Source organism: Vulpes lagopus, chromosome 11 (assembly GCF_018345385.1).
Source record: "Vulpes lagopus strain Blue_001 chromosome 11, ASM1834538v1, whole genome shotgun sequence".
NCBI classification, from domain to species: domain Eukaryota; kingdom Metazoa; phylum Chordata; class Mammalia; order Carnivora; family Canidae; genus Vulpes; species Vulpes lagopus.
In genome coordinates this window covers 17130525-17158214 of record NC_054834.1, presented here as the reverse complement: position 1 = coordinate 17158214, position 27690 = coordinate 17130525, and the positions used below count along the sequence as shown (strand labels likewise).

Genomic DNA, 27690 nt, shown 5'->3' with positions numbered 1-27690 from the left:
AGGTTGTGGCAGTTTCTCATTGGCTGCAAGTGGTGGTCAGTGCGTTGTTGCTGGGGCAGGGAGGGATCTTCCTTATCTGAAAAGCAGAGATAAAATTCCTGTGAAAAATGTCCTCTCTTGTTGAAATACAATTGTCCTTGAGCAACAGAAGGCTTAGGGGTGCTGACTCCTTATTTCTTGACTCCATGCCACCTTTATCGCTTTATCGTAGCTCTTAGTGGCAATCACTGCTTTTTGTTCTACTCTTCGTCAGCTTCATTGAAACTCAACATCCGAAGGTCCCCTGACCATTGGAGGTGATGCTTACAGACCAGAGAGAAGCAAAGGATCAGGTCTCCCATCCTTCTCCCTTCCCTTCTTCCCCAGTCTCAAAGGCCAGGAGGTTAAGGCTTTCTGTAGTTTAAAGTGTTTCTCAGGCGTATCTTAAAGTGTGTCTGCTTTCACAGCATGGTAATGGGAAAAAAATGAAAATCTGAATCTGTCTTGGGGCAAATCTGAGCTTATTAGAATTTTAATGCCAGCATAAACTATTCCCTAATCCACTTTCTCTCCACCTTTTAGAAAATCCTTAGGCCATGAACTAGCTGTCCTTACCACCTTACTTGAACCTGTGGCATCCATCCTCTTAGGACTGACTCCTAAGACTCAGGACCTGGCCAACAGAACAGACCAGCATGGTGTCTGCCAGCAAATATCTCTGAGTGCTTTTTCACAAATCCTGTTTTGCTGTGTGTTTGCACACATGCACTTTTGAAAAGTATCCAGAAACTTGAAAAATGTAGAAACCGAACATTCCTGCCAAAAAGAACTCTCTCTCTCTTTAGTTATCAAAGTAGTTTTGTGGCCTGGTATGATCAATATATGGGAGCTAAGGAATGTTGAAAAGAAGATGTCTGCTTAGGAATTACTATGTGTTCTAAATTTCTTAGGGTACATATGGAATCCTTTGACTCCTTTCCATTCTGGCTTGACCTAAGTTGTCTCTAAGACCCTTGGACCTTGTAGGAAATGCTTTGGGAACTGAATCAGTGCACTGCTTAGTGATCATTATTCATTTAACTTGGTGAGGCAGGCATCTCTGGATCAGTAGAGAACATGATTTTCCAAATGATACATACAAACAGTTGTGAAGTATCACATTAGATATTTAGTAATAATGAGGTACTGACGATTTTAAGTGATTTTTGGTTTTTATAAATTAAAGGGGATTTAAAGTTATTTCTATAATAACACTACTTGCTCTCACATACATTTCCTCCTAGTTTCTTGAGTAGCATAAAAGGGGGTGGAGTGTTGGAGCCAATGCAGATTGCTGGAATCAGCAGCCTCTGAAATGTACACATCAGCAAGTAAATTGGGCACAACAGAACTCATGTCTCCCCTTATTTATCAAGTCCTTTGAATGTCAGAGCTTTAAAAAAAAAGCTTGAAAATCACTAAGCTAAAGGCAAAAGAGCACCACTGTGATGATTAAGATATAGGTACAAAAAGTATGGCTCTGCCTTTTATTTGTTTGACCTTGGAGCTTTATTTAAGCTGTTTAAACGAGTTACCTTATTCATTTTTAAATATGGTGGCATTTATGAGCATTAGATGAGCTAGTAAACAAAATAGGATTAACAGAATAAATAGCAGATAATAATTGTTAGGTAATGTTATTTGTTCATACTAGTAACATTCAGTAGCTCCAGATTACAAAGGCCTTTCCCCAAAGATTTTTCCATGAGCTGAAGAGAACTCTGATAAGAGTTTTATTTCCTAGCAACAGACCTCTCAGAGGGGTTGGCTAGTACTTCATGCTGCCAGCCAGCAACTACTACAAAGACCTTCAGGGTATCTCTTTTTGGAGCTCTAAAAGCCACCAAGACTCTACTCATCTCTTTAGAGTTGAAAGTTTTGGACTCTGGACACAAAAATGTCAGAAAAGGCCCTTTATTCTTTGCTAATTATAGACTTAATGTCTCTTTTACCTCTTTGTGGTTCAGACCCTCCTGGGTTGTGGAGACCATTGTTTGGGTCTTGTTCCCTCTCTTCAACTATGTTCTTCTTCCTTTCCATTGCTTGTTTTTCCCACCGAAGGCCATATGTTAAAAGGTTGGTTGTACACAATTGATTCAATCTAAACTGATATTTTTGTCATGTTTATGATCATAGTTGCTACTTATTCCTCCTTGAATTAAAGGTGCCTAGATTATGTCTCCACATGATGCTTCTGGAACCACTTCTTGTGATCCCTTTAGGCTCTGGGGTTGGTAGAATGACAGTATATCTCCTGCTGAAAGCTCTCTTGCAAAATTTGCCAATTTGCTCTTTGACCAAAAGTTTCCTACTCCCCCACTTCAGCTGGACAGGCATCTTTGGTTTGCAAATCTGGCTCAAAATTTTTAGATTCCATTGAGTATAGGGTAATTTATACATAGAAAAGTTTCTTCTGATGACAGTAATTGGATTTTAAGAGCCACATCATAGAATATTTTCTTGTTCAAGTGGAAACAAACATGTGGGAGCCCAACACTTTGTGATTCAAAGCCATTGAACCACTTCCCACGCAAGAAAAATTTCCTCTATCCCAACTACCAGATGTTCTTTTTCCCCTAGACAAAATGGCCATTGCAGTTGAGGGAGCCACATTAGTCATGGAGAGAGCAAACAACTGATTTTTTAGTCAATATAAGTAAGCGATTAGACATCAGCACAAACTTGAGTCTTGAAAGGGCCACATATTCTGTGCAACATTTCCAATTCCACCCAAGGATTTAAGTGGAGGAGGAAGCTGCTTTATAATCCTTAGAGCTGCCCCCAAACAAACCTGACCCTACCTAGCCAGGCCTTAACACTTCTCCAATCAAAGTTTTCAGACCAGGTATTTTGGAAGCTAAATAAACAGTACCTTGACTAAAAAACAGTACCTGTCCTAGAAGTTGGAAGTCAAGACAAGTATTTGCAGAGCCTTACTAGTCCAAATGCTAGGACTCTCCAAGCCACTCTACTGTGGGGACTTCCCTTCTTTATTGCTAGACAAAAACAGAATCAGAGGATTCTAGGCTTCTTTCCTACTGGAGCGTAGCAGGGGTGGGCCTATGAGGAAGACTGAGGTGGTTGGGCCTTTTTAGACAATGAGATGGACAGACAAGCCAGGTGCCCTCTAAACACTAGGACCATGTCTCTGCTTCTTGCTGGTAGGGACAGCCAGCTGTGGTGGTAGAAAACAAAATAGGCCTTAACTGTCCTAGCTTAGGTAAAGGAATTTTTCATAGATCCAACTAGTTAAATAGAGTTTTGCATTGGGTTTTGGAGGCCAAGCCTAGCTAGTAATAAAGTCTTACTTTGCCTTATTTTGTTTTCGTCACATATTTTTAATCTAGTGACTTTGAAGGCAGGATTAGGATATTACAAAATATTTTGGGTCTTCTTAACCAAACACCATTTTTATCATACTTTAATGTCCCATACTATAATTAGGTTCGTGTAGACCCGTACTAGAAAGTCCCCATTCATTCTTACTTAAAATCCCACTTATTAGAAGTTTAGTGATATTACCTCCCCAAAATACTAATTTTGTCAAAACGCAATGAGATTAGAAGCCAGACTCTTTTGTGTAATAAGTTATTCATTCATTGTCATCTTACCCAAAATTGTCTGTTTAATGATATGACAGGGTTGGCAGGGACTCCCAGGACCTTATTTTATGGTATCCTTTCTCAATGAAGTTAATAATAACCATTTTAGTCATCTCTAGACCTATTATGAAGGGTATGAGTCTCCATTCCTCTTCAAAAATTTTCAAAGACCTGCTTCTTTTCTTCTGACCCAGCTTCAGTTGGCCTCCCCCAATCAGGCCCAGGCTCAATGAGAGTGCCTGTCTTACTAGTAATAATTTTTGTGTGCTTCCCCCCCCTCCCCCCCATTTCATTTCATTTTAACACATACAGCCTTGGATCAGAAACCATTTTCTTCCTCACGCTTCAAGTGATCAGATCTCCTAGTTCAGCTCGTGCCAAGACTATTTAATTAAGAAAGTTCCTCTGTGACATATATGTGCTTACACTTTATACTTTGATAATATTAATTCTTAGTATTCATTTTTCCAGCCTGCTGCAAAGACCAGACCTTCAGGGATCGGTCAAGAATTCTCATTTTGAACACTCCACCAGTTACTTCATCAGGTCAGCTAAAACTACTTGGATGTTTTTACTCTCCACCAATAAGGAAACAAACTAAACAATGAAGCACATAACTGCTTTATATTTTAAAACTCACAGAGTAGACACCTGAGACCCTCTCCTTATATAGAGTGCTTATTTATCTAACGTTTGCTTCCATGGAAACATTTTGCAAATTGTAGGAACCAGCACTTGGCCTGTAGCAGTCAAGCCAGAATACTCTGAGCTGTAGCTCTTAGAGGAAATTCCTAAATGAGTAACAACTATCAAGCAACTAGCTTTGAGAGAGATGGGGCTTAGGGGAACTGTTAGTAATTTATACTTAATTGTTAACTGGTTTTATCTAATTATTTCTTAGCCTGTAGGGGAGATTAACTGAATGGAAATATTTTTGAGAGATGAGTAGAGGAAGAGGTCATGATAGTTCTACGAGGAGCAGAGTTAAGCTTTTTAACACTGGCAGGGTCAAAGAAAGGGAGGTGAGAAGGTCTGCTAGTAAAGAGATATAAAACCGCAAAGACCATTTTAGAAGAAAGCGTAATAATGTTCAGTTCAAAATGTTGGCTTCAATTAGGCAAAAACTAAAATGAAACTTCATAACTCTGAAAGCCACTATGTATTACAAATGCCATTCTGTTTTCTCAGAAAGTTGTTCTCAAAGCTTTTCATATTCGGGTTCGTACTTACTTGGAAATAAGTCTGCAGTATTGCATCTTAAGGATTCGAAGTTGTTTGCAGCCCATCTGAAGGTCCTCAAGCATTTGGTCAGTAAGCAGGACACAACCAGAAATATCCAAAATGTGCAAGTAATGGCATTTTGCCGATAACATCTCCATCGCTGAGTCAGTAATCTGAACACACAGCCAAAGTTAAGTACTGATTATTCTGATGAAAGAATGTGTACTAGGCAATTTGAGCTGCTGTAACAAAATACCATAGACTGAGTAGTTTAAACAACAGACATTTGTTTTGCATAGTTCTGGAAGCTGAGAAGTCTAAGATTAGTTTACCCACAGACTGAGTGTCTGGTGAGGACCCTCTTCCTGGTTTGCAGATGGCTACTTTCTTGCTGTATCTTCACAAGGCAGAGAAATAGCTCTAGTTTCTTCCTATTCTTACAAGAACAGTAATTCCATCATGGTGGCTCTGCACTCATGACCTCAATCTAAACCTAATTACCTCCCTAAAGCCTTACCTCCTAATACTATCACGTTGAGAATAAGAGTTTCAACACATGAATGAGTGGGGGGCAAAAATTCAGTCCATAACAAACAGAATCAAAACTCTTGCCAGCTTGTCACGGGATGAGCCTATAACTCATGTTAGTCATTTAACTGTTTGCAGAACAGAAAATTATATTTTAGATAGTGCCAATAGACTTTGTGATCTTGCTGTTATTTTCATTTTAGAGTTGTCTATTTTGGATAGGTAATTTCATCAAAATTTCCTTAGTAATACCTATCACACCAATATGAGCATCTTATGAAATGTTGCCATAATGGAATTTGGCTTTAAACTTGAATTCACTCTAAGGCATCATCAGTTTAGAAACAGAGGGTTAATAACAAGTATGTTACAAAACTATGAAGTTAACCCGCATACAAGGTCAAATTACTCTGAGGAATCTGAACATCTCTTATGGTTTGTGGGTAGAGTAACACGGTTATGGAAAGGGACAAGTAGGGGAGACATGTTTGTAGGCAAGGGAAGAAAGAGCAGAAGACCACAGAGACCACATGAATCTTATTCTGAGAAATTCTGCTGAGGGTTCCGACTTTTTTTTTTTAAGATTTTATTTATTCATTCATGAGAGACACAGAGAGAGGCAGAGACACAGGCAGAGGGAGAAGCAGGCTCCTTGCAGGAAGCCCCATTTGGGACTCGATCCCGGGTCTCCAGGATCAAGCCCTGAGTCAAAGGCAGACTCTCAACTGCTGAGCCACCCAGGCATCCGGGTTCCAACGTCTTGAGTTTGCCCACATGTTCTGCAGAGATAATTCAACTCCAATTCTTAGATTATTTTACTCACTCAAGGTCTAGCTTTTGAATTCATAGCTAAACTGAGACTGGCTGTAGAATTAACAAGATTATTTTCCTCAAAGGAATTTTTTTCCCAACTGGATTTAATTTCTCATTTTAAATGTCTGAACATTCTAAAAAAAAAAAAAAAAAAAAAAACATGCCATGAGGGACGTCTGGGTGACTCAGCCGTTGAGCATCTGCCTTTGACTCAGGACGTGATCCTGGAGTCCTGGGATCGAGTCCCACACTGGGCTCCCTGCATGGAGCCTGCTTCCCCTCTGCCTATGTCTCTGCCTCTCTCTCTCTCTCTCTCTCTCTCTGTCTGTCTCTCATGAATAAATAAATCAAATCTTTTTTAAAAATGCCATGAAGCTTGGCTCTTGTTTTTAATATAAAGTTAGAGACTTATACAGAAAACCCTTCAGTTTGAAATGTACACTTTCTAAGTTTGAAAAAACAGATGTTGTCATTGTCTGAGCATGGCCTGTTTTCAGAACATGTTTAGGACCAAGGTTTAACATTGTGTCTGATTCTCCCAAAAATGCCTTCAGACATTCCTGCCATACTGTGTTTGTCTCTGAGGATCTGATGTCATTGGAAAGAAATAGGAAGGGAAAAAAAGCCCTCAGAATTGTAGAACACAAGAAAGACAGTGAGGAGATGCAAGAGTCCAGGATGGATAGAGTTCAGAGAGCTAGGATTTATTGCTTCTGAGAGTGAAAAAGGAGGTCAACATTTCCATAGATCAGAAGCTCAAGATGTTCAATGACTGAACTGTTGTTGTTGGGACTTACGGGGCTGGGAACTAGAGTTGGAGGTGACTGGCTAAATTCTTAACTTCCCGATACAAGGTCCTAATGAGCAGAGATTGTTATTCCCACTTCAGTGCTGGGTAAGATGGGATCACAGTACTAATTACTGAACTTGGTGAGGTGGTTGCAAGAAAGAGCTGGTCAAAAAAAGAAATATAAATATAAAATAAAATAAAATAAAATAAAATAAGAAAGAAAGAGCTGGTCATCCAGGAGATGGATAAGGTGACCATTCAAGATTGACTCGTGGGCTTTTGAGAAACCTAGCCAAGGATGATGAGTCAGACACTAACATGCTTAATGGCTCATCAAAACCAATGTAGGTAGAAATATAACATTGTATGTCAACTATATTGGAATTTAAAGTAAAATAAGATTTAATTTTAAAAAGCAATGTAAAAAATAAAATAAAAAAAATAAAAAGCAATGTAGGTGGAATACATTAGACTGGACCCATAGCCTTATGATTTCTCAATGAGGAGTATTCCGATTGGCCCAGATTATAGTCACTACATCTTTTGAATCAGGATGCTTACTTGATTCACAGAGATAATAAAGCTAAACCCTTCTTCTCTCTTACATTGAGGTTCTGGAATAATCTACTCCTTTCCCTTTTTTTCACCCTAGATATTTAATATAGGGTGATTTGTTTTGTAATATCTTATTTGTGTAACATCCTCCTTGGTTTCTAGGCTGCAAGATAGTATCCTCTGCCCAGTTTATAGGAGGAATTCCCTCAGCTTCTCCTTACCAAAAACCAAAAAACCCCCAAATCATACAAACAAAAAAATCCTCTGCCCCAACTTCTCTTCTCACTGGAGTCTTTACTTCTCTCATTCTCCTACTTTTCCCTCTAATTAGTAGAGCCACTAAAAAGCTGAGTCCCCATCTGTGCCTGCTTTATGGCCAGGGTAATTCCCAGTGAGCCATGTGTTTCCCATGTGTCCACATGTCTGTGTGCAATGAAAACAAGAACTCTGCAGAGGGTCCATGGTCAGTGCTGCTAAGTGTCCTGACCCACTTCTAGAACCAGATGATGCTGACCAGAGAGACATTTGGTTTCTCTAGTTCTAAACAAGTATATCATTAAACAAGAATTTTGCTGTGAACTTTTTTTTTTAAGATTTTATTTATTTATTCATGAGAATACACAGAGAGGAGAGAGAGAGAGAGAGAGAGAGAGAGAGAGAGAGAGAGAGGAGAGAGGGAGAGAGGCAGAGACACAGGCAGAGGGAGAAGCAGGCTCCATGCAGGGAGACTGACGACTGACATGGGACTCGATCCAGGGTCTCCAGGATCACGCCCTGGGCTGCAGGCGGCGCTAAACTGCTGAGCCACCTGGGCTGCCCTGCTGTGAACTTTCTAAATTAATTTTGTCACAATTTACCACATCATTCCACCCCCCTCCCCCCGCCTCCTCTTCCTTACTACAGCACAGTTAACTATGGAGGAACTAGGAGGTTTTAGCTTCACTCTCTTAATCCACTCACCTCCCTCACCACACAAACTAAACAGCTGAGAAGCTGAATTTTTAGACTAGCTGGAATGCATGGTATCCTGAGAGTTTGGGTGACACTTTCCTAAAAAGAAGTCCATCAGTGTGCACCACCAAAGACAACATGGTTGTTAAATGTTCTTGTAATTTCTGAGGATTGTCTTTTTAAAGATTTTTTAGTTCTCTTTCCTCTGCATGTTTTTATTCCTCTAAGTTTTTTTTTTTTTTTTAATTTGTTTTGGTCTTTATCTTCTACTTTAGAGGCTTGTTTGTTATGTCTGGTAATCCTTGATTGTTTATTAATAACAAAAGGACTAAACACTGATGGGAAGCTCTGAGTGCATGATATGGGTCTTCTCTACATAAAGCTTCTATGGTTAGATGGATTATTAATTGGTAAACCCCCAAATGTCAATATTTTTCTGTCTTTCATCCTGCACTAGTCAGAGCCTCCAGAAAAGAGGGTCCCGTCCTGGTCTGCCTGAAGGGGAAGACCTGGCAGCCACATTCTAGATGCTGCGTTGGAAGAGTTCTTGAGTGTCTCTGCATTTGGCAGTCACTTAATTCCTGTTTTCACTTTTGTACCCAAACTCTAAATTATACGTAGTATCTCCCAGCCCAGCAACCCTCTGTTTTCTGAAGGCTTTTTTAAGATTGATTCATTCATTTGGGGGGGGGGGGTGCATCAGAAGGGAGAGAATTCTTAAGCCAACTCCCTACTGAGTGCTGAGCCTGATTCCTTAACCCATGAAATCATGACCTGAGCCGGAAACATGAGTTGGACACTTAATCAGCTGAGCCTCACCGAGGTGCCCCCCAGCAGCCCTCTGTTTTTACTATCTGTAGAATAAGCGGTAGAGAGCAGTTTTGCTCCCCAGAGGACATTTGGCAATATCTGGAGACATTTTTTTATTGTTACGAGAAGGGGGTACGGGGGGCCAGGAGCTACTGGCATATAGTGGGTAGAGGCAAGGATGCTGTTGAACATTCTACAGTGCATGGAACAACCCCTCACTACAAAGAATTATCTCATCTAAAATATCAATAATGCCAGGATTGAGAAATCTGGGAAATCTGGGAAATAAATATCTAATCTTTTGGTGAAGGTAGGGAAGGGCAGCTGCCCAGAGGTGTGAAGTAGAGGAAGAAATCTAGGGATCTGTCTACTTCTCAAGAACTTTTAACCCAGCCTTCCTCATTTTAGCCACATTCTTTTTTTTTTTTTTCCTAAGATTTTATTTATTTATTTGACAGAGAGCAAGAGAGCACAAGCAGGAGTGAGAGAGGGAGAAGCAGGCCCTCTGCTCAGCAGGGGGATTCAGGGCTCAATCCCAGGACCCCAGGATCATGACCTGAGCCTCACTTAACCAACTGAGCCATCAGGCACCCCATTTTAGCCATTTCTTTAACCCAGTTCCAGAGACAAGCAGTGCTATCAAATTTGAAGATCATGGTATAAATCAATTTTTCCCCTTAGCTTTCTCTACTGTTGGCTTAGGATTCAAAGCTATCTCTGGCCTGCTAAATTAGTTTATCTACGTTCAAGCTTCTAAAATCTTCTTGCTCTTTTCTCCTCTCCTGTTGTCCCTATCAGCATAGGCATTCACCCTTCTTCTGCAGTTCTGTAGGGTTTCAAGAGGGACCAAAATTATATGCGTATATTCAGTTGCTATATTAATCCAGATTCAGAGATCTCTATTTCTTGACATAGTGATATGTAGTAACAGAAAAAAAAATAGGCTACAATATATTTTGGAAAGAATCACTTTCTATTCTTAAAAAATAGAATCTTAAGATTCTATTCTTAAAAAAAAAAAGACAAACACAAACCTTCTATAACTATTTCTAATCTCTGTGGAAATAGAAAAATATTCTAGAAGATTATGTATAAAATTCCAACAATGGTTATGTCTGGATGGCAGTATGACAACAGATTTTTTACTTTCTTCTTTTTGTTTTTCTATGTAGTCCAAGGGTTTTACGATAAGTATATATTTCTTTTATTAACAAATATCAGGGATCCCTGGGTGGCGCAGCGGTTTGGCGCCTGCCTTTGGCCCAGGGCGCGATCCTGGAGACCCCGGGATCGAATCCCACATCGGGCTCCCGGTGCATGGAGCCTGCTTCTCTCTCTACCTGTGTCTCTGCCCCCTCTCTCTCTCTCTCTCTCTCTCTCTCTCTGTGTGTGACTATCATAAATAAATAAAATTTTAAAAAAAATTAAAAAAAAAACAAATATCAAGAAAAATGATCAAACACTGAAAAGAAGACAAAAGATGATTACATGTCTTTTCAATGTCATATACAACATTTTTTAACAGGCTCACCAGAGGACTTCTATAAGAAATTATGCCTACTAATAACTATTGACTAGGGCCCAAACTCAGTGAAGTTACATGTTATAACTTGTTATATTTTGTCTAGGAGAAATGTACATTATTTCTATCTGGTGGTAACCATAACTCCAAGATTATGGATTTATTACCTTCTAGGACATTAACCAGTTTTGTATCTAACCTAACAATTGCATTCCAACATTCTTTTTCTTCAGTTCCTATAAATACTCAGTTTGATCAAATGCTCTATGACCTGGCTTTACCATTAATGAATAAATAAACCTTTAGCATATTTTCATATTTGGATGAGAATTGTTTTTAACTTTTTGAAAATTCTACTTTGAAATAAATGAAACCATAAAATGATATGGTTTATAAAATAAAATTTTATTTGAATAAAATAAAATTATTTCCAACTTGGGGAAAGAAAAAAAGTGTAATGAATAACTCAGTCATAGCGAAGAAGAAAGTTCTGCGATGAGCCTAACCCCTGACTGCTACCCTGCCTGGGGTCTTTGTCAGTGCTTCAACTGGACACATCTGAACTCTGACTCCTGCACATACCTTTGGACAGCCAGCAATGCTGAGAGATGTGAGGTAAATGCAATAAATGGCCAGTGCTTTGATAATCTCATCTGACAGCTGGGGGCAATAAGAGACATCCAAGTGTTCCAAGATCAGGGAGCCTTTGCAGAATGCCTGCAGGAAATTCCAAAGTCAAAGGTTTTTTCATCTTAGAATTATTCAAATGTTGTGTGCGTCTGTTTACTTACCCATAGGTTTTTTTTTTTGGTGTGTGGAGGGGGGGTTGTGACAGATGTGGTAGAAAGACCAAAATGAATTCTGAAAGGAACATAACCTTACAAAATGCCCTAGAGTTTAGGCAGGTTAGAAAGTAATTTTGCTACATGTATTTATGCTCGTTCAGTCCCCCAAACCTTTCCCACAATGTTATTGGATAAAAACTGCAGGAATATCACACAAATTATCAACTCAAGATGTGCAAGTTGCAAGGTTCTTTAAAAGTTCATCTTAAAAAGAAAAACACTGGACAAAAATGAGTATTCTTTTTTCCATCCCTTTCTCTCAGTTTCTCGGCCAGCTCTGCACGTGCCTTTAATTCTTTCTCAAACGTCAAAGAGAAAAGTGCCTTCTGTGAGGCTGTACTTGGTGGTCATTCATTGTCACATACTAGTTCATAATTCACATTCATCCCTTTAAACCACATTGAAACTTCCAATATTTTGCTCGTGAGAAACTCTGCAGAGCTGAAATGTAGCTACAGTGTTGAAAAAAAGAAAACAATTTAGTTTTTTTGTTTGTTTTGTTTTGTTTTGTTTTTCTTCCCAAAGAGTTTAAAGGGAGATACAGTTTATTATGGGAGCAGTTTATTATGCATTTCAGTCCTTGAAATACAGATGTGGTACATCTTGTTGGAAAATAAAAGCTATTACATCAAAAAAAAATTTTTTTAACAAGAGACATTCACACACCAGCTTAACAGTTTACTAATATTCAAATTCCTGTTAACAGAATTTGGTTTTCCTGAATTTAGTGCTAATGAGAAATTTACCTATGTGGTTAGTAATTCTTAGAGTTAGATTCAGACAAATGACTGGAGGCAAAAGAATCTGGAAGGGAGAATTAGATGGGAGATGGTGTTAATGTAACAAAAAGACAGGGTCTTTGGAATCAAGCAGACCTGAGGTTTTGTTTTTGTTTTTGTTTTAAGATTTTATTTATTTATTTATGAGAGACACAGAGAGAGAGGCAGAGACACAGGCAGAGGGAGAAGCAGGCTCCTCGCAGGGAGCCTGATGTGGGACTCGATCCTGAGACTCCAGGATCACACCCCAGGCTGTAGGCAGGCGCTAAACTGCTGAGCCACCCAGGAATCCCTTCTTCTTTTTTTTTTTTTTTTTAAATCAGGGAAAATAATATCTATCCTCTAGCATTGTTCTTGAAATACCAAAATGTTCATCTGAAATTTCAAGGCCTGGAAATCATTGGATATCCTTCCCTTTACCTTAGTAGTTCTTAATTTTCATTCCCGCTTTTCAGGTAAAAAGCAAGAACTGAATGAAAAGAATCCATGAGGAAATAACATTGAAAAGTTTACAACTGAGCAGTTATACAAATACCAAAGGATCCATAAAAGTAAGCCTTATAGTAGTTGTAAAAATATCCTAAGATGAGTAGGAAACCATGATGAATTCAAGATATACTAATACTGTACTTTAAAAAGTCCCTGCCCCAAATTATAAAAATTAGAAATTATCAACATGTGCTCAGTCACTCTAGAGGTTTTGCTTCATTGTGAAGCAGCTCAAACTCTTAGAATACTAGAGACCTCAGTAAATGATGGTTTACCATTAATTTTAGTTACAAATATTAGATTTCAGTAACTAGTGAGTTACTAGTAAGGCATTGCTTATTTATGTATAAAAATGGATGTCCATTGGACTACCTATCATTTTCCTCTCAGAACTGAGGGAAGGGCCTAGCTGGCCCCTTGGATCACTTGATGGCCCTCAGGATGACCCCAGTGGACTTCCCTCCACTGAGTATGCTAATTTCCACTCCTTTCAACCCTAAGGAAGACTGGGAAGAACTAGTCAGCCCACTATTTTCTTTAACAAGTTAATAAAAGAGGGAAAATTCCTAGCAGTGGTGGTTTAGTCTAGGAGGTAAAAGATAATACTAAAAGATATTGGATGGGCAGCCTGGGTGGCTCAGCGGTTTAGCGCCTCCTTCAGCCCAGAGCGTGATCCTGGAGACCCGGGATCGAGTCCCATGTCAGACTACCTGCTTGGAGCCTGCTTCTCCCTCTGCCTGTGTCTCTGCTTCTCTCTCTCTCTCTCTCTCTCTCTCTCTGTGTCTCATGAATAAATAAATAAAATTTTTTAAAAAAGATATTAGTGGTTTAACCCTCAATCACTATCTTTTCCTGACCACAAGAATCAACAGCATTTCCTCTTTCCTCTGACATCATGTGGAACTTGTCTTTTTCAACTGATTCAGCAGTTACAGTACTTGACTTATTCCTGTGTTGTGGCTAACTTTGTATGGAGATCTGTCTTCTCTAGCGACTAAGTGATGTCAAACATTGGAGGGGGCAGCTGGTCAGGAGACAGTGAAGTCCCTGTCTTTGGAGATAATCAAGTATAGAGGGACTACCCAGTGGTGGTGCAGAGGGGAATCTGGCTTTGAAGGACTAGAATTATTTGTCTTAAATCTTAGCTTGGAAATTCAACTAGTTTTTTAATGGGAATGCAGGAAGTCTTTCAAAAGTATTGTGTGGTGTGTGGAATTTGGCTAATTTTTTTTTTTTTAAGTTTCAGAGGTAGAATTTAGTGATTCATCAGTTGCATATAATGACCAGTGCTCATTACATCAAGTGCCCTCCTTAATGCCCATCACCCAGTTATCCCTTCCCTCCACCCACTTCACCTCCACCAGCCCTCAGTTTATTTCCTAGAGTTCAGTTTGCCTCCTCAATTTTCATCTTATTTTATTTTTCCTTCTCTTTCTCTATGTTCATCTGTTTTGTTTCTTAAATTCCACATATGAGTGAAATCATGGTATTTGTCTTTCTCTGACAGACTTATTTCACTTAGCATAATATCCTCTAGTTCCATGTGTATCATTGCAAATGGCAAGATTTCATCCTTTTGATGGCTGAGTAATATTCCATTCTATATATGTATATCCCATATATATATGGGATGTGTGTGTGTGTGTGTGTGTGTGTATCCCCCACATCTTCTTTACCCATTCATCTGTCAGTGGACATCTGGGCTCTTTCCATTGTTTGGCTATTGTGGACATTGCTGCTATAAACATTGGGGTGCATGTGCCCCTTTGAATCACTGTTTGTATCTCTGGATAAATACCTAGTAGTACAATTGCTGGGTCATAGGGTAGTTCTTTTTTTAAATTTTTTGAGGAATCACCACACTGTTTTCCAGACTGGTTGCACCAGTTTGCATTCCCACCAACAGTGTACAAAGGTTTCCCTTTCTCCCCATCCTCACCAACATCTGTTGTCTCCTGAGTTGTTAGTTTTCCTGCTGGCTTTTTATACCCCCTTCACAAGCATCATATTTATAATACAGTAGGTTCTCAATATATATTAGTTGGTTGATCCATCCTTTGTAAGTGTCTTCAAGAGTACAAAGAATTCTGTTTTTTTAAAAAAATAATTTAGTAAATATAGGGATTATTATGTCACAAGGAGTAGGATATCATTGTTTTCTACTTAGAGAATGGACAGAGTTCAGGAAACCAGAGAAAATTTAAAGTAAGAAGGAATATTTAAACTAAGAATAAAAAAAAAATAAAAATAATAATAAATAAATAAATAAATAAAATTAAAAAATAAACTAAGAATAATTTATTAAAAGATGAAGTGAGCTTTAAAGGGAGATTCAAGGCACTTAGTATCTGAAAACCCTTTCAGTAACATCTGTCCATGTTTTGGACTGCTTGAATCAGATCTGCTTTAAGCCTTAAAAAAAAAAACCCTAATATTCTTTGAAGCTGAACTTTCTTAGAGGTTTTAAAATTAAAGAATAACTTATAAAAACGTATTGGAAGGTCTATAATACATTCATGGTAGCATTCTCATCCATGGAAAATCTGAGGCATAAAGATTGGTCTTAGGTTTTATGCTTGGCATAAGTCAGTGCAGATCTGAGAAGTAAGTCAGAACTTCTTTCTTTGTAATTCATATTTTCCTTTAGAGACATGTAAGTCATAAGTAACTTAAGTCTGCAGGCATGTTTCAACATAATCACTCATGAAATTCCATTTCTCCCCTACAGATAAGATTATGTTTTCTGGCTCCAGTGATGCAGATTCATACATATATCAATGCCGTTGATTTTCTTGTCTTAGAAAATGTCAGACTAAGCATCCTTCCGAGAATATTTTTTGTAGTGAAGATGGGGAGAAAACACAGAAATTGTCAAGTTTGGCTCCCATCCCACATACCAACCAGTTTTGCTGTGGGTTAACAATTTTGAAGTAAACTTCCAAATCTCTCAGCGAGCTAAATCATTTCTTTTCTGTATCTTCGGAGCTGAGTCACAGTGTGGGAAGGCTTAATGACCACATTCCTAAATTGGGTATGTAGAGGAGACTTGAGTTTCACTGACATTTACTGTCATAATAACGTACTTTTGCCAAAACCCTGATTTAAGCTACCTCAACAGGTGGCAGCTCTCAGCTTCAAAAAACTCCCCTTGTGGTGCATACCCAACTTTTGACTATGTACCTCATTAGGTTCCGATGAATTCTACTACTAAAATTTGTGGGGGAGTTGTCCCTATTGGTAATTTTGAAAAAAATCTTGTACCGTCAAGAACCATTTTCTGGAATGAAGACTGTTTTTGGCTGCTTCAAAGGCTAAAATACAACTTCCACAATTTTAAGTTATAAACTGGATTCAAAGCTATAATTTCTTGGGCGTCATATATGCCACCAAAGATAGTCTTCCTCCTACTAGGCATCAGAGCAGGTGAGTGTAGCCGTGGCTATGGCCTGGGCACACTGAGCTGGGAAACCTGGGCATTGCTACCAAAATTGAACTCTATAAAGCCTGTCTTCTCACCTTGTAGTGAGACGTTTCCCTGCATTCCCACCCTCCCTGTCGGGGAAACCAGGCTAAGCAAGGCTTAGCTAAGGCTAAGGAGAATACTTCTTTTAAATATGGAGGCATTTTGTAAAGGGGAAAGGCTAAAGCCTCAAACAGACTTTTCCAAAGATACTTTCATGATACAGTTTTTTACCTAATTATATGGTGATTTGGGTAATAAGCCTCAGCTTCAAGCCAGCCCAAATGTGGCTTACTCCACAAACTTTTCCCCATTTCAAAGGGGAAGACTTGCCTCTTCCAAATCCCTATAGATTTTCATTTTTTTTGTCTTTCTTACTTTCTATTACATAAATATTATATAAATAGCTATATAATTGTTTTATCTTCTGCATTGACTTTAGCTTCTTGAGGGCAGTATCCATCTCTGATTTATTTTTGTGGCCTCAACATCTAGATGCAAAGGAGATTCAAGATGAGAGAATGTCCAGAGGGAAGAGAAGATGCCTCTTAGCATAGGAGTGAGGAAAATGAGCTCCCATAGATTGCCATCAGGACACTAAGTGCGGTCCTTCCTCACACCCTGTTTAATAACTGCAGATACAAAGGCGGTTAAGAGCACAGAGTCTGGGGCCCACCAGCCTGAGTTCATATCCTGCCACTTAGACATTCTGTGTCTCTGGATAAATTACCCAACCTCTCAATTCCTCAATGATCTCATTTGCAACAGGGAAATAACATGGTACCTTAATATGACACCTACTTCACAGAGTTGTTGGGAGGATTGAGTTAATATGAATAAAGTAAATGAATAGTCGCTGGTGCATAGTAAGTGGTCAATAAATAGTAGCTAGTACTATTATTTGTATTCTACTTCTCTTGTACTCTGCTGCTCTCTGGTATGATTGCCAAATTTTTTAAATCTTACATACCACAGTAAACATATTTTGAGCATAAACTTTCAATAAATGTGTATTAATATACTTACAAATTATATAGACATACAACTATTCAAATATATACATATATTATCTTATAAATATATAGTATATGTATCTTATATATAATACATCATATCATATAAAAATAAAACAAGACAAAAATAACTATAAATAGAAGTTCTAATATTTTCTTGTCACACCGAAATAAACTGTCTTGCTCATTTGCCAAAGTAAATGTTTTCTCTGGAGACACCTATTCAAAGGTATATCTTTGGTTGTCAGTAGACCTTGATGACTCACTAGCTGCATAGACCGTGGATATTTGGTAAAAACAAGGGAATTGCTTTTAAAATGTAAAATGTGACAAGTGCATAAAGAAGGGCCAAATGTGGGGAAATTACAGAAAAGAAAGGATAAGCAATCAAAGAGAATGTATATTGGAAAGAAGACCTGGAAAAGAACAAAACAAAATATGTTTGAGTTAAAATTTGCAATTAGAATTTGGCAGGAGGGCAGCCCCGGTGGCTCAGAGGTTTAGTGCCACCTTCAGCCCCAGGTTGTGATCCTAGAGACCCAGGATCGAGTCCCACGTCGGGCTCCCTGCATGGAGCCTGCTTCTTCCTCTGCCTGTGTCTTTGCCTCTCTCTCTCTCTCTCTCTCTCTCTCTTCTCCCTGTGCCTCTCAAGAATAAATAAATAAAATCTTTAAAAAAAAAGAAAAAAGAATTTGGCAGGAGTAGGGGGGATTCCAGAACAAGATTCAGGTTTTAGATGTTATCTCCAAAATAAGCGTAAGCCAGGATTGGACTACCCAAAAGTCAATCAGGTATTTCTCTTGTGGACTGTAGGATAACCTACACTTTCTCTATTTTTCTAAGATAAATAAAATGGGTGCCCAGTGGCACTCCTCCAGGGATTTCTATGGGACAAGAAGGGCACAGAAAAATTACTTAAGCTATAATAATCAGCCTGAAAGAGTTGATAGGATCTGTTTGCACAGCCAGACACTCTACTTGTTCTTTCTCATTCTTTCCCAAGAAAATGGGAACTCAGAACTTTTACTCTAAAAACAAAGTCATATCATCCTCCTTTGACCTCTTCCATTTAAAGATCTCTAGGACTAAAGTTCATGAGCCATCAGTGCTGCTTTGATCTTCCATTTGGGGCCCTAATAGAATAAGAGATGATGTCATCAAGGGAGGTTACCGATTTAGCCAGAAAACTTAAAAGGCCTGAAGTTGTGTCTGTGACCTTCAGAAGGTTAACCTCAAGCTTCCTTACCTTTAAGAGAATGAAAACAACTGAAAACCTATCTCACAGGCTTACTGGAAGATGGGAAGAAATTGTGTACTCCAAACGAACTTGACAGACATAACAATGCTGGCTTTTGTCTCTCAGCTTTGGAACCGGAGAGGTCCTAGAACAATCTTGTCTGCCATTTAAAAACTGAGAACACAATTTCACCATCTTCCACATGTTGAAGGCTTCACAGTGAAGAATATCATGTGCAAAATTTAGCTGAAAGTTAATAGAGAGGGTAATTAGAAGTCATAATGTGGAAAAATCATAGCTCTTGTGAGACATGCCACAGGTACTCAGTTCATGTCAGGTGGGGCATGATAAGCAAAGCCCAGGCACATTGGCTGAGAGAATTGGCCACTTAGATTTAAGAAGCAAAAGAAGCATAAATTCATACTCTTGTGGGAAAGTGGGATTTTGATGTTTATTTTTCCTGCCTTATTGTTTTGGGTTTTGGGGGGGTTTTTTTGTTTGTTTTGTGTTTGCCTTCAGACAATCTGACAGGTTTTGTTTAACTTTGGCAAGTTTCATTTTATCCAGGATAAACTAATATTCCAGGGGTAGCTTATAGGTTGGGAGAGGCCTCCAAAGGATTATCTTCCTTTTGACACATTCTCTCATAATTCTTTTCTGTAGATGCTCAACATCTACATATGTTTATGCTTTATGCTCAACATAAAAATAACAGATGTGTGCATTCATTCATTCATTTAGCAAGTCTGTCTGCTTCAATTGTCCAAAAATAGTTCTCCCCGGTGGGATTGGGCAAAAAGCCAGGACTGGTGTCGGGTGTTCTCCATTTCAGCTATTTATCAGCTGAAGAAACATGGTACCCATGACTCCAGTATCCCTTGAAACCTACAGACTGTGGGAAAATGACAAGCTGTCAAATCCCACATCCTTTAAAGTCTAGCAAATTTCTAATTCTATTGAATTGCCTCTACAACTGGGAACACACAGGGTGAGGAGCAACAGGAATACTGAGCTTATTTCTTTTGCTCATAGTCTTTGAAGAGAAAATAATGTCTAAGTATCTTGGTAAGAGTTTGTCTGTGACAATGAATTCTAAGTGTCTTAGGTCTCTGAAGAGTATGTTGTTCTATTATAAATTCTAGGAGATGAGGATGACAGCACATGAGAGACTCCTGACTCTGGGAAATGAACAAGGGGTAGTGGAAGGGGAGGTGGGCGGGAGGTTGGGGTAACTGGGTGGTGGGCACTGAGGGGGGGCACTTGACAGGATGAGCATGGGTGTTATAGGTTGGCAAATTGAACTCCAATTTAAAAATAAATTAATTAAATAAAATAAATAAATGAAGGAAACATTAGAAGATAAATAAATAGATACATAGATAAATTATTTTAAATAATAAAAAAAAATAAATTCTAGGAGACCGTTCTTGGCATGAATAACCATGAAGTTCAAATTTGTGTAACAAAGCTCTTACCTGTTCTAGGTTTTGTGGGAGTTGCTTTTTCCACAAGGCATCAGATACTTTCTTAATTCTACCATAGGAATTCCTTGGTTTCCTCTCCCCAAGCCCTGTAAAATGATTCTGAACCTGGGACCTTCTGGGATCTTCATCACTGAGAGTTTAGTCAATTATTTCCTAACAGTAACCTGGAATATTGGATGAGGTAAAGAATTTTCCTGAGCAGTGTGGCCAAGAGATAGTGTCCAGATGTCTGGATGCCCTGTCTCCCCACACAGAAGATTTCAGAGCATCCACTGCACCAAAGGACAACTATTAAGGCCATTTTGGAAAGGGATCCTCTGTTTGTTGGTTCCCTCACAACCAGGAACATAACTGTATCCCTGGAGAAGAGGTGGAGTTATTGGAATCTCGTACTTTGACAATTTTTGAATGATTTAATCTTAGAAACCAAATAGAAATCAATGTTGGTTTTTGAAAAAATTGTTACTATGTGGAGCCATCACATCTAATCCATCTTTGACATTTTAAGTCAGTATGTGTCAAAAGCCACTAAAACCACTAAACCACCAAGGGGGTGGAATCTATCAACTGATGAGAATGATTGATGAAAATCTTGCATAAACAACATAACTAGTCAGAAAGCTTAGTGATTCAAAGTAAGAGTTTGAGATCAGAAAAGTCTCTCGAGAGTAATCCACTTCTTGCTCCTAGGACAAGAATGAATCTAACATGACTGTTAGGTCAAGTCACTACACTTTAGAGGGAAATGTCCAGAAAAGGCTGCCAATGGGCAATTCTTGGGGAGGAGGACTCAGAAAAGTTGCTGAATGAGGTGGGTTTTCTCCTAGGCCTTTCTGACTGAGTATCCATGGATCCCATACAGTAGTTGTAAGAGTTTCAGTTCTCCAACACCAGTAGTGCAGGGCACAGGACTGACAACCCTAAAGCTCCTACTTGGACTCAGCCTGGAGCAGCCTCACATCTAAATGAACAGCAATGGGGGCAGCCCCGGTGGCTCAGTGGTTTAGCGACGCCTTCAGCCCAGGCCCTGATCCTGAAGACCTGGGATCCAGTCCCACGTCGGGCTCCCTGCATGGAGCCTGCTTCTCCCTCTGCCTGTGTCTCTGCCTCTCTCTCTCTCTCTCTCTCTCTCTGTGTCTCTCATGAATAAATAAATAAAATCTTAAAAAAAAAATAAATGAACGCAACGGATCTCAGTCTGCTGTTTTGCCAGCTATGAAGTAGCTCATGATTTACACCATTACAGCTACCCTTCCCAATCCCTTATTCCTTAATCCCTCTTCTCTGCTTCTCTATTTATAAATCAAGAGAAATCTGTTACTAAAGTAAAGGTCAAAATCAAAAGTTTGTAACACAAGGGAAAGAATAAGAGAGGTTAAAAGTTAGAGAAGAAAAGATGAAAGGAAAAAGGAACTTGTTATCTCAAATGTCTAAGCAGTTAGGTCAAGATTAAGGATCTCAAAATAAGAAGGAACTGTATGTAAGAGAACAATGAGGGAAGTGGATGTACTAGCATCTCTACTGCTGCTTATGTCCCATAACCAAAAGTTGTCAAATACTTTTGTGATCATCAGAGAACATGACATTCATGTAGGCAACAACTAGGCTCTTAAAATTCATCAGTGGTGCCATTTAAGAGATTTCAGTAAACCAGCTTGTGAAGAATATGCAACAATTAGGCAGAAAAGACACAAGAGAGTGGATAAAACTGAGCCACTAAGACATGCCTCTCATTTTTCTTATGTAGCTATAAATACCACCCACTGCATTCTGGTTGCAGGGCTTTAAAACACAGATATCTATCTCTATGAGAGGTACTTTTTTTTTTTTTAATAATAAAAGACAACAGGAGGCCATGTCTGGGTTTGCAGAACAGTGATAATATCTAAGTCTGAATTTTCCCCTCTTCTCCAAACCATAAAATTTGTAGAAAGAACAAACAAAACTACACAGTGCTCATACATTCATCCTTACTAGGAGACAGAGAACACTACAACCTTCAAATTATCTAGAAGTAGTGTAAAAACAGAAATGAATTCCAACAGAGCTCCCTTAGCCTACCTGCAGCTGCCACAAGCCTCTGGTTTGAGAGAGTGGGAAAGGCGACGTTGCCATAAGAGTAGAAGAGCAAAGAGAGCTTCAAGGAAGCAGACAGAAGCACTCACAAGAGAGAAAGTGCAACAGTAAATGCCAAAATACTGAATAGCACGTAGTAGGTCATAGCTCTGGCTACATGACTTAGCTATGGGAAAGAGCTTGAAAATGAGGGTGCCACAAATCTCCCAGGCAGCCAGATACATGGATGTCATCCTCATCCCTGTCCAAACTATCAACAAGTCCAAGGATTTGACTACTTAAATGTTCTCCAACCCATTGCCTTCTCTTTAGCCTCACTGTTACCGTTCTTGTCGGGCTGCAACTCTCTCCCCCCTGGACTATAATAAAAACCTCTTCACTTACATTCTTTCCGTATATCTTAATAGCTGTTTTCTCTCCCCTCTGTCCTTCAGTCTTCTACTTTTCTTCTTCTTTTTTTAAAAGATTTTATTTATTTATTCATGAGACACACACACACACACACACACACACAGAGAGAGAGAGAGAGAGGCAGAGGGAGAAGCAGGCTCCATGCAGGGAGCCCGACGCGGGACTCGATCCCAGGTCTCCAGGATCACACCCTGGGCTGAAGGCAGCACTAAACCACGGAGCCACCTGGGCTGCCCCATTTTTAAAATTTTAGGGTGATTTTTTGTTTTCAAAAAGTGAACAGATTATCTCAGTGCCCACTACATTGAAAAGTCCAGTCCAGATGTTTTTAGTTCAACCACGGAGCAAGATTTTCACAAAATAAATCTGAATGAGACAGGTGAGTATTGTCTTACATGAAAACATGGAGTTATTCATCTGAGTTTAACTTAATCATTTAAGTTTTTGCCAACTCGGTGATTGGAAGTAATATCCTGGTGGTGTACTTGTTCTAGGGAAGCTTAAGAATCTTCATGAATGGACACGATCAAAGTACCTGGACTTTGGGGCAGCTATGGGTTCCATCTGTATGAGCACAGCCGCCTCACCAGGCTGCACCCTGCGGGGAGCTCAAAGACAGCAAGCCCGTGACCACCAAGGAGTGCGGTGCTCACCTGCAATGGCGCCTAGCTGGCTGGCTCAGACAGCTCTCTGCTCCTGGCTCCAGAGCCCTCCAGTTCTGACTTCATTCCTGGGTTCTCAAGACCTGATTCAAGCCTAATTTACACGTATCATCCCTTTTGGATGCTATTTATGGAGCCAGCATCCATGGATCCAGAAGTAATGTTCCATTTTCCAGTCTGTCATGAGAGTTTGGAACTTATCACTTCCATTCTCAAAACAAGAATAAAGGTGAGTGAACTGAAAATCAACAGCTCTTCTTAGATCTGTCAGATAATTGAGGTCACAAAGCAAACCACCACTCTGAAAACTGGAGACACAGGTGAATACAGAGAATCCGGGCTTACTAGGACCAGAAGCCTGTGGCTGGAGCCAGTATCAACATCTGTTCTCATTAACAAAAGCCTGACCTCAAGGGAAACTGACCAGGACCCAACCAACATGGGTTTTATGCGAGCCAGTCCTCATCCTTATGGGATCCTCTTTTTCAAGAATAAAGCAATTATATTTATGTAGTGTTCTAGGTTTTTACAATGCTTTTACATATGTAATTCATTTAGTCAATTATATTTAAATGCCTTTGGAAAATGCATTGATTCATTCATAGGAATAAGAAAATTAATAAACTATGTCTTCCAGGAGCATATTCTAAATTATCTCCTTAGTTTTTAGAGCAGTTTGGCTGTCAAGATTATCTATTTTCTGACTGTTTAACTAAGGTACATAAATTATCAAACCATTATACTAAATATGTTCATTTTTTATTTATTAGTATTAGTTTCTTTTTCATTAAATAGAGTAATAATCATAGTAATAGGTTCATATTCATCATGCAGCCTGTGTCAGGAGCCATGCTAAGTATTCAAATGTTTTATATCATTCAATTCTCACAACAGGAGGGCTATTTTCTTTTTTTTTTTTTTTTAAGATTTTATTTATTTATTCATGAGGGACAGAGAGAGAGAGAGAGAGAGGCAGAGACACAGGCAGAGGGAGAAGCAGGCTCCATGCAGGGAGCCTGATGCGGAACTCGATCCCGGGACTCCAGGACCATGCCCTGGGCCAAAGGCAGGTGCCAAACCGCTGAGCCACCCAGGGATCCCCCCTATTTTCTTATTATATCATTTTTATAAGTGAAGAATCCAGAGCCTGGAGAAGGAAACTAACTTGCCCAAAATCATGCATCTTGACGGACTAAAATTGTAAAAATCTGTCTGACTCTTGAGCAGACATTGGAAACTGCCAAATTTTTACTTGCAGGCCAAATATCTGATCTGTCACTGGTTTTTATATGGCCTTCAGTCTAAGAATGGCTTTTACATTTTTAAATGGTTTAAGTAATCAAAGACTAATATCTCATGACATGTGAAAATTATATGAATTTAAGTTTTGTTGTCCATAAAGTTTTGTTGGAATACAACCACTGTCATTTATTTATGTACTTTCTATAGCTGTTTTTCACTCTGCGTTAGCAAAGTTGAGCAATTGTGACAGAAACTGTATTGCCTACAAAGTTCTCTGGCCCTTACAGGAGAATGTTATAGAAAAGTAACAAGAAAAGGGGACTTCTATTAAGAGTGCTAGTCCTGCTCCTCACAATTAAAGCCACTACAGGAGCAGAGAATTGTTGTGATGCTTAGTGAATAACTTAAGATGATGTGGCCACAGAAAGAACAGAATCAGTATAAAAATTAGGACTGTGGCTTGCTTGCTAGGCCCACATTCCCAATATTATATCATTGCCTTTGCTATCAGAGAGCTCATCTTCACACTTTTGTAAAAAGAAGATTCTTTTAATTTACATGAATATTTAATTTTTTAAAAAGATTTTATTTATTTATTCATGAGAGACAAAGAGAGAGAGAGAGAGAGGCAAAGACACAGGCAGAGGGAGAAGCAGGCTCCATGCAGGGTGCCTGACGTGGGACCCGATCCCGGGTCTCCAGGCACCCCTGGGCAGGTGCCAAACTGCTGAGCCACCCGGGCTGCCCAAGATCTAATTTTTAAAATTAAAATATAAACAAAAAAGTCATACTTTAACAGATTAATTTTAATGATTTGCTTTGAATATTGATCACATTTATTTGGTCTAGGCCTAGAAATATATATAATCTTACAGCATCTCTATACACAATTTGGATACATACACATTGACATATGTGTGTAATCTAACATACACTAAAATGTGTACATATATTTAATTAATACATATGTATTAGACACATAGATGTGCACATATTTACACGTAAACATGCAATCTGATGTATGCTAAAACTTAAACATACTTAATTTGAACACCTATACTATACATAAGTATAGCTTTACATATATATTTACATGCAGACATATACAAACACTTTTCAGTACATACACATACTAAGTCCTTGTGGTAAGTCATAACTAGACTTGGTTTTCCCCTCTCCAATGCTCTTTCTTTCTTTTTTTAAGATTTTATTTATTTATTTGTGAGAGACAGAGAGAGAGAGACAGAGACACAGGCAGAGGGAGAAACAGGTTCCCTCTGGGGAACCCGATGTGGGACTCGATCCCAGGACCCTGAGATCATGACCTGAGCCAAAGGCACACACTCAACCACTGAGCCATTCAAGCATCCCTCCAACGCCCTTTCTTAATCAACTACCTCAACCCACCACACTGAAATAATAACAATTTTGTCCAGCTGCAAATGACCTACATAAAGAAAAATATGTCTATTCATATGTCTATTAGTGCTAATGTATTTACAGCATACTTCATTCCCGAAAACGGTAATGAGAAATATGAACTAGATAAGGGAGTATAAAAGGCCATTAGAGTAAATAAATTGCTTTTATTCCATTGGTTTATCCAAACAAGACAGAACTTCCATTTTATCTGTATTGCAACATCCCAATTAAACCAATTCTTTTGCCAAACTTGACAGTTTGTTAATTAAATACACAAAATGCTCAAGGAAAAGATTTCTTGAGAAATGCTCCATTATGACTGTATCAAACATCTTTTCTAAACCATGTGTGCCTTTTAAGAGCACCAAATAATTTTAGTTTAACATGATCATTGAATGTTTAATGTTCTCAGGAAAAAAAAAAAAAAAAACAAAGTTGGAAGAAGTAATTAAAACCAGATCCTAAGTCAGTACATCTGAGACTCCAGACACTTAATCTGCATGTGCTGTGGTTTTCCAGTAAAACACTAAAATGAGGTAATTTTTTTATTCTTAATATGGTCATGACTCTTGCAAAACCTAACCAGGGTGAAAAATGTTTATCTCATTTTCCTCATTAAATCATCATGCTGAATATAAGTTTCAATGTCTTGTGCTAAAAAGAGAATCTCTTACCTTTACCTTTGAGAAGTAACAAGAAAGCGAATTCCTGACAAATTGTGGATAATCTAAATATCTCATTGCAATCACCTTATTTTACTCATTTCTCTTTTGTAAATCCAAATAAGGAATTGTGAAATTGGTTTACGTGTCATTTTCTCCTCTCACCTTCTTTGTCTCATCTCTTTTGGGACTTAATAATTGGGCTGGAGGAGGCACAGAGAAGAAAACTTTTCCCAGAAGTGTGAACCTGGTAACCTTAGAAAGGAAAAACTGGTTAACAGCCACAACATACACACAGAGCACACCGAAAGCAGGGAGGAGAAAATGAGATGATGAAAAATATTTTTTTCCATGAACTTGAATGGAATAGCTGATCTTGTGTAACTAATAATTAAATAATTCTGCATTCCCATGCTCCTGTAGTCCCCATTTTTATTTTTTCTTTTAGATCACTGAAAAATATATTTTTAAAATATTACATTTTTTCACTCATCTGTATGATTATGCCAGGTGCATAACAATTAGGAGCTTCAGGTACTGAAACACATGGGGTAGCATATTTTATCACAATGGAAAGAATGAGCTAAGTAAGTGGATAGGATAAATGATTATGTGCTCAATTGGTACTTTAAGAGCTTATGAGAAAGGTAAATATCCTAGATCAGGTCTTGAGGAAGGTTCTAGAAGCCATAATATACCTATTGTAAGCAAGCCTCGATGTAATGTTTATTACAACATTAAGCCTCTCAATGTGCTATTAAAAGAAGAAAAACCACAATCATAGGTCCATACATGTATTGAATCAGGACAAAATCTGGTAACCTATTAGTAAATCATGGAAGGTAACTTGTTTTTAGTTTTTATTTATTTATTCATGAGAGACAGAGAGGCAGAGACAGGCAGAGACAGATGCAGGCTCCATGCAGTGAGCCTGACATGGGACTCAATCCTGAGACCAGGATCACGCCCTGAGCCAAAGGTAGACGCTCAACCGTTGAGCCACCAGGCATCCTGAAGGTAACATTTTTAAAGAGCATTATTTTTGGATATTCTCAATTTTTTTTCCCAATCAAATAAATTGTCAGAATGTCCATTAAA

At 38.7% G+C, this 27690-nt stretch overlaps 1 protein-coding gene across 1 annotated transcript in view; it reads right to left on the bottom strand.

Moving 5' to 3' along the window:
- Positions 1-27690, bottom strand: part of FBXL13 (F-box and leucine rich repeat protein 13) — a 207556-nt gene that overhangs the window by 4281 nt on the left and 175585 nt on the right. The window contains exons 19-20 of the mRNA XM_041723506.1: positions 11393-11527; positions 4851-5014 (exon numbers count right to left, since the gene is read on the bottom strand). Of these exons, the coding sequence (XP_041579440.1) occupies positions 4851-5014; positions 11393-11527 (299 nt within the window). The remainder of the gene's footprint in view (positions 1-4850; positions 5015-11392; positions 11528-27690) is intronic.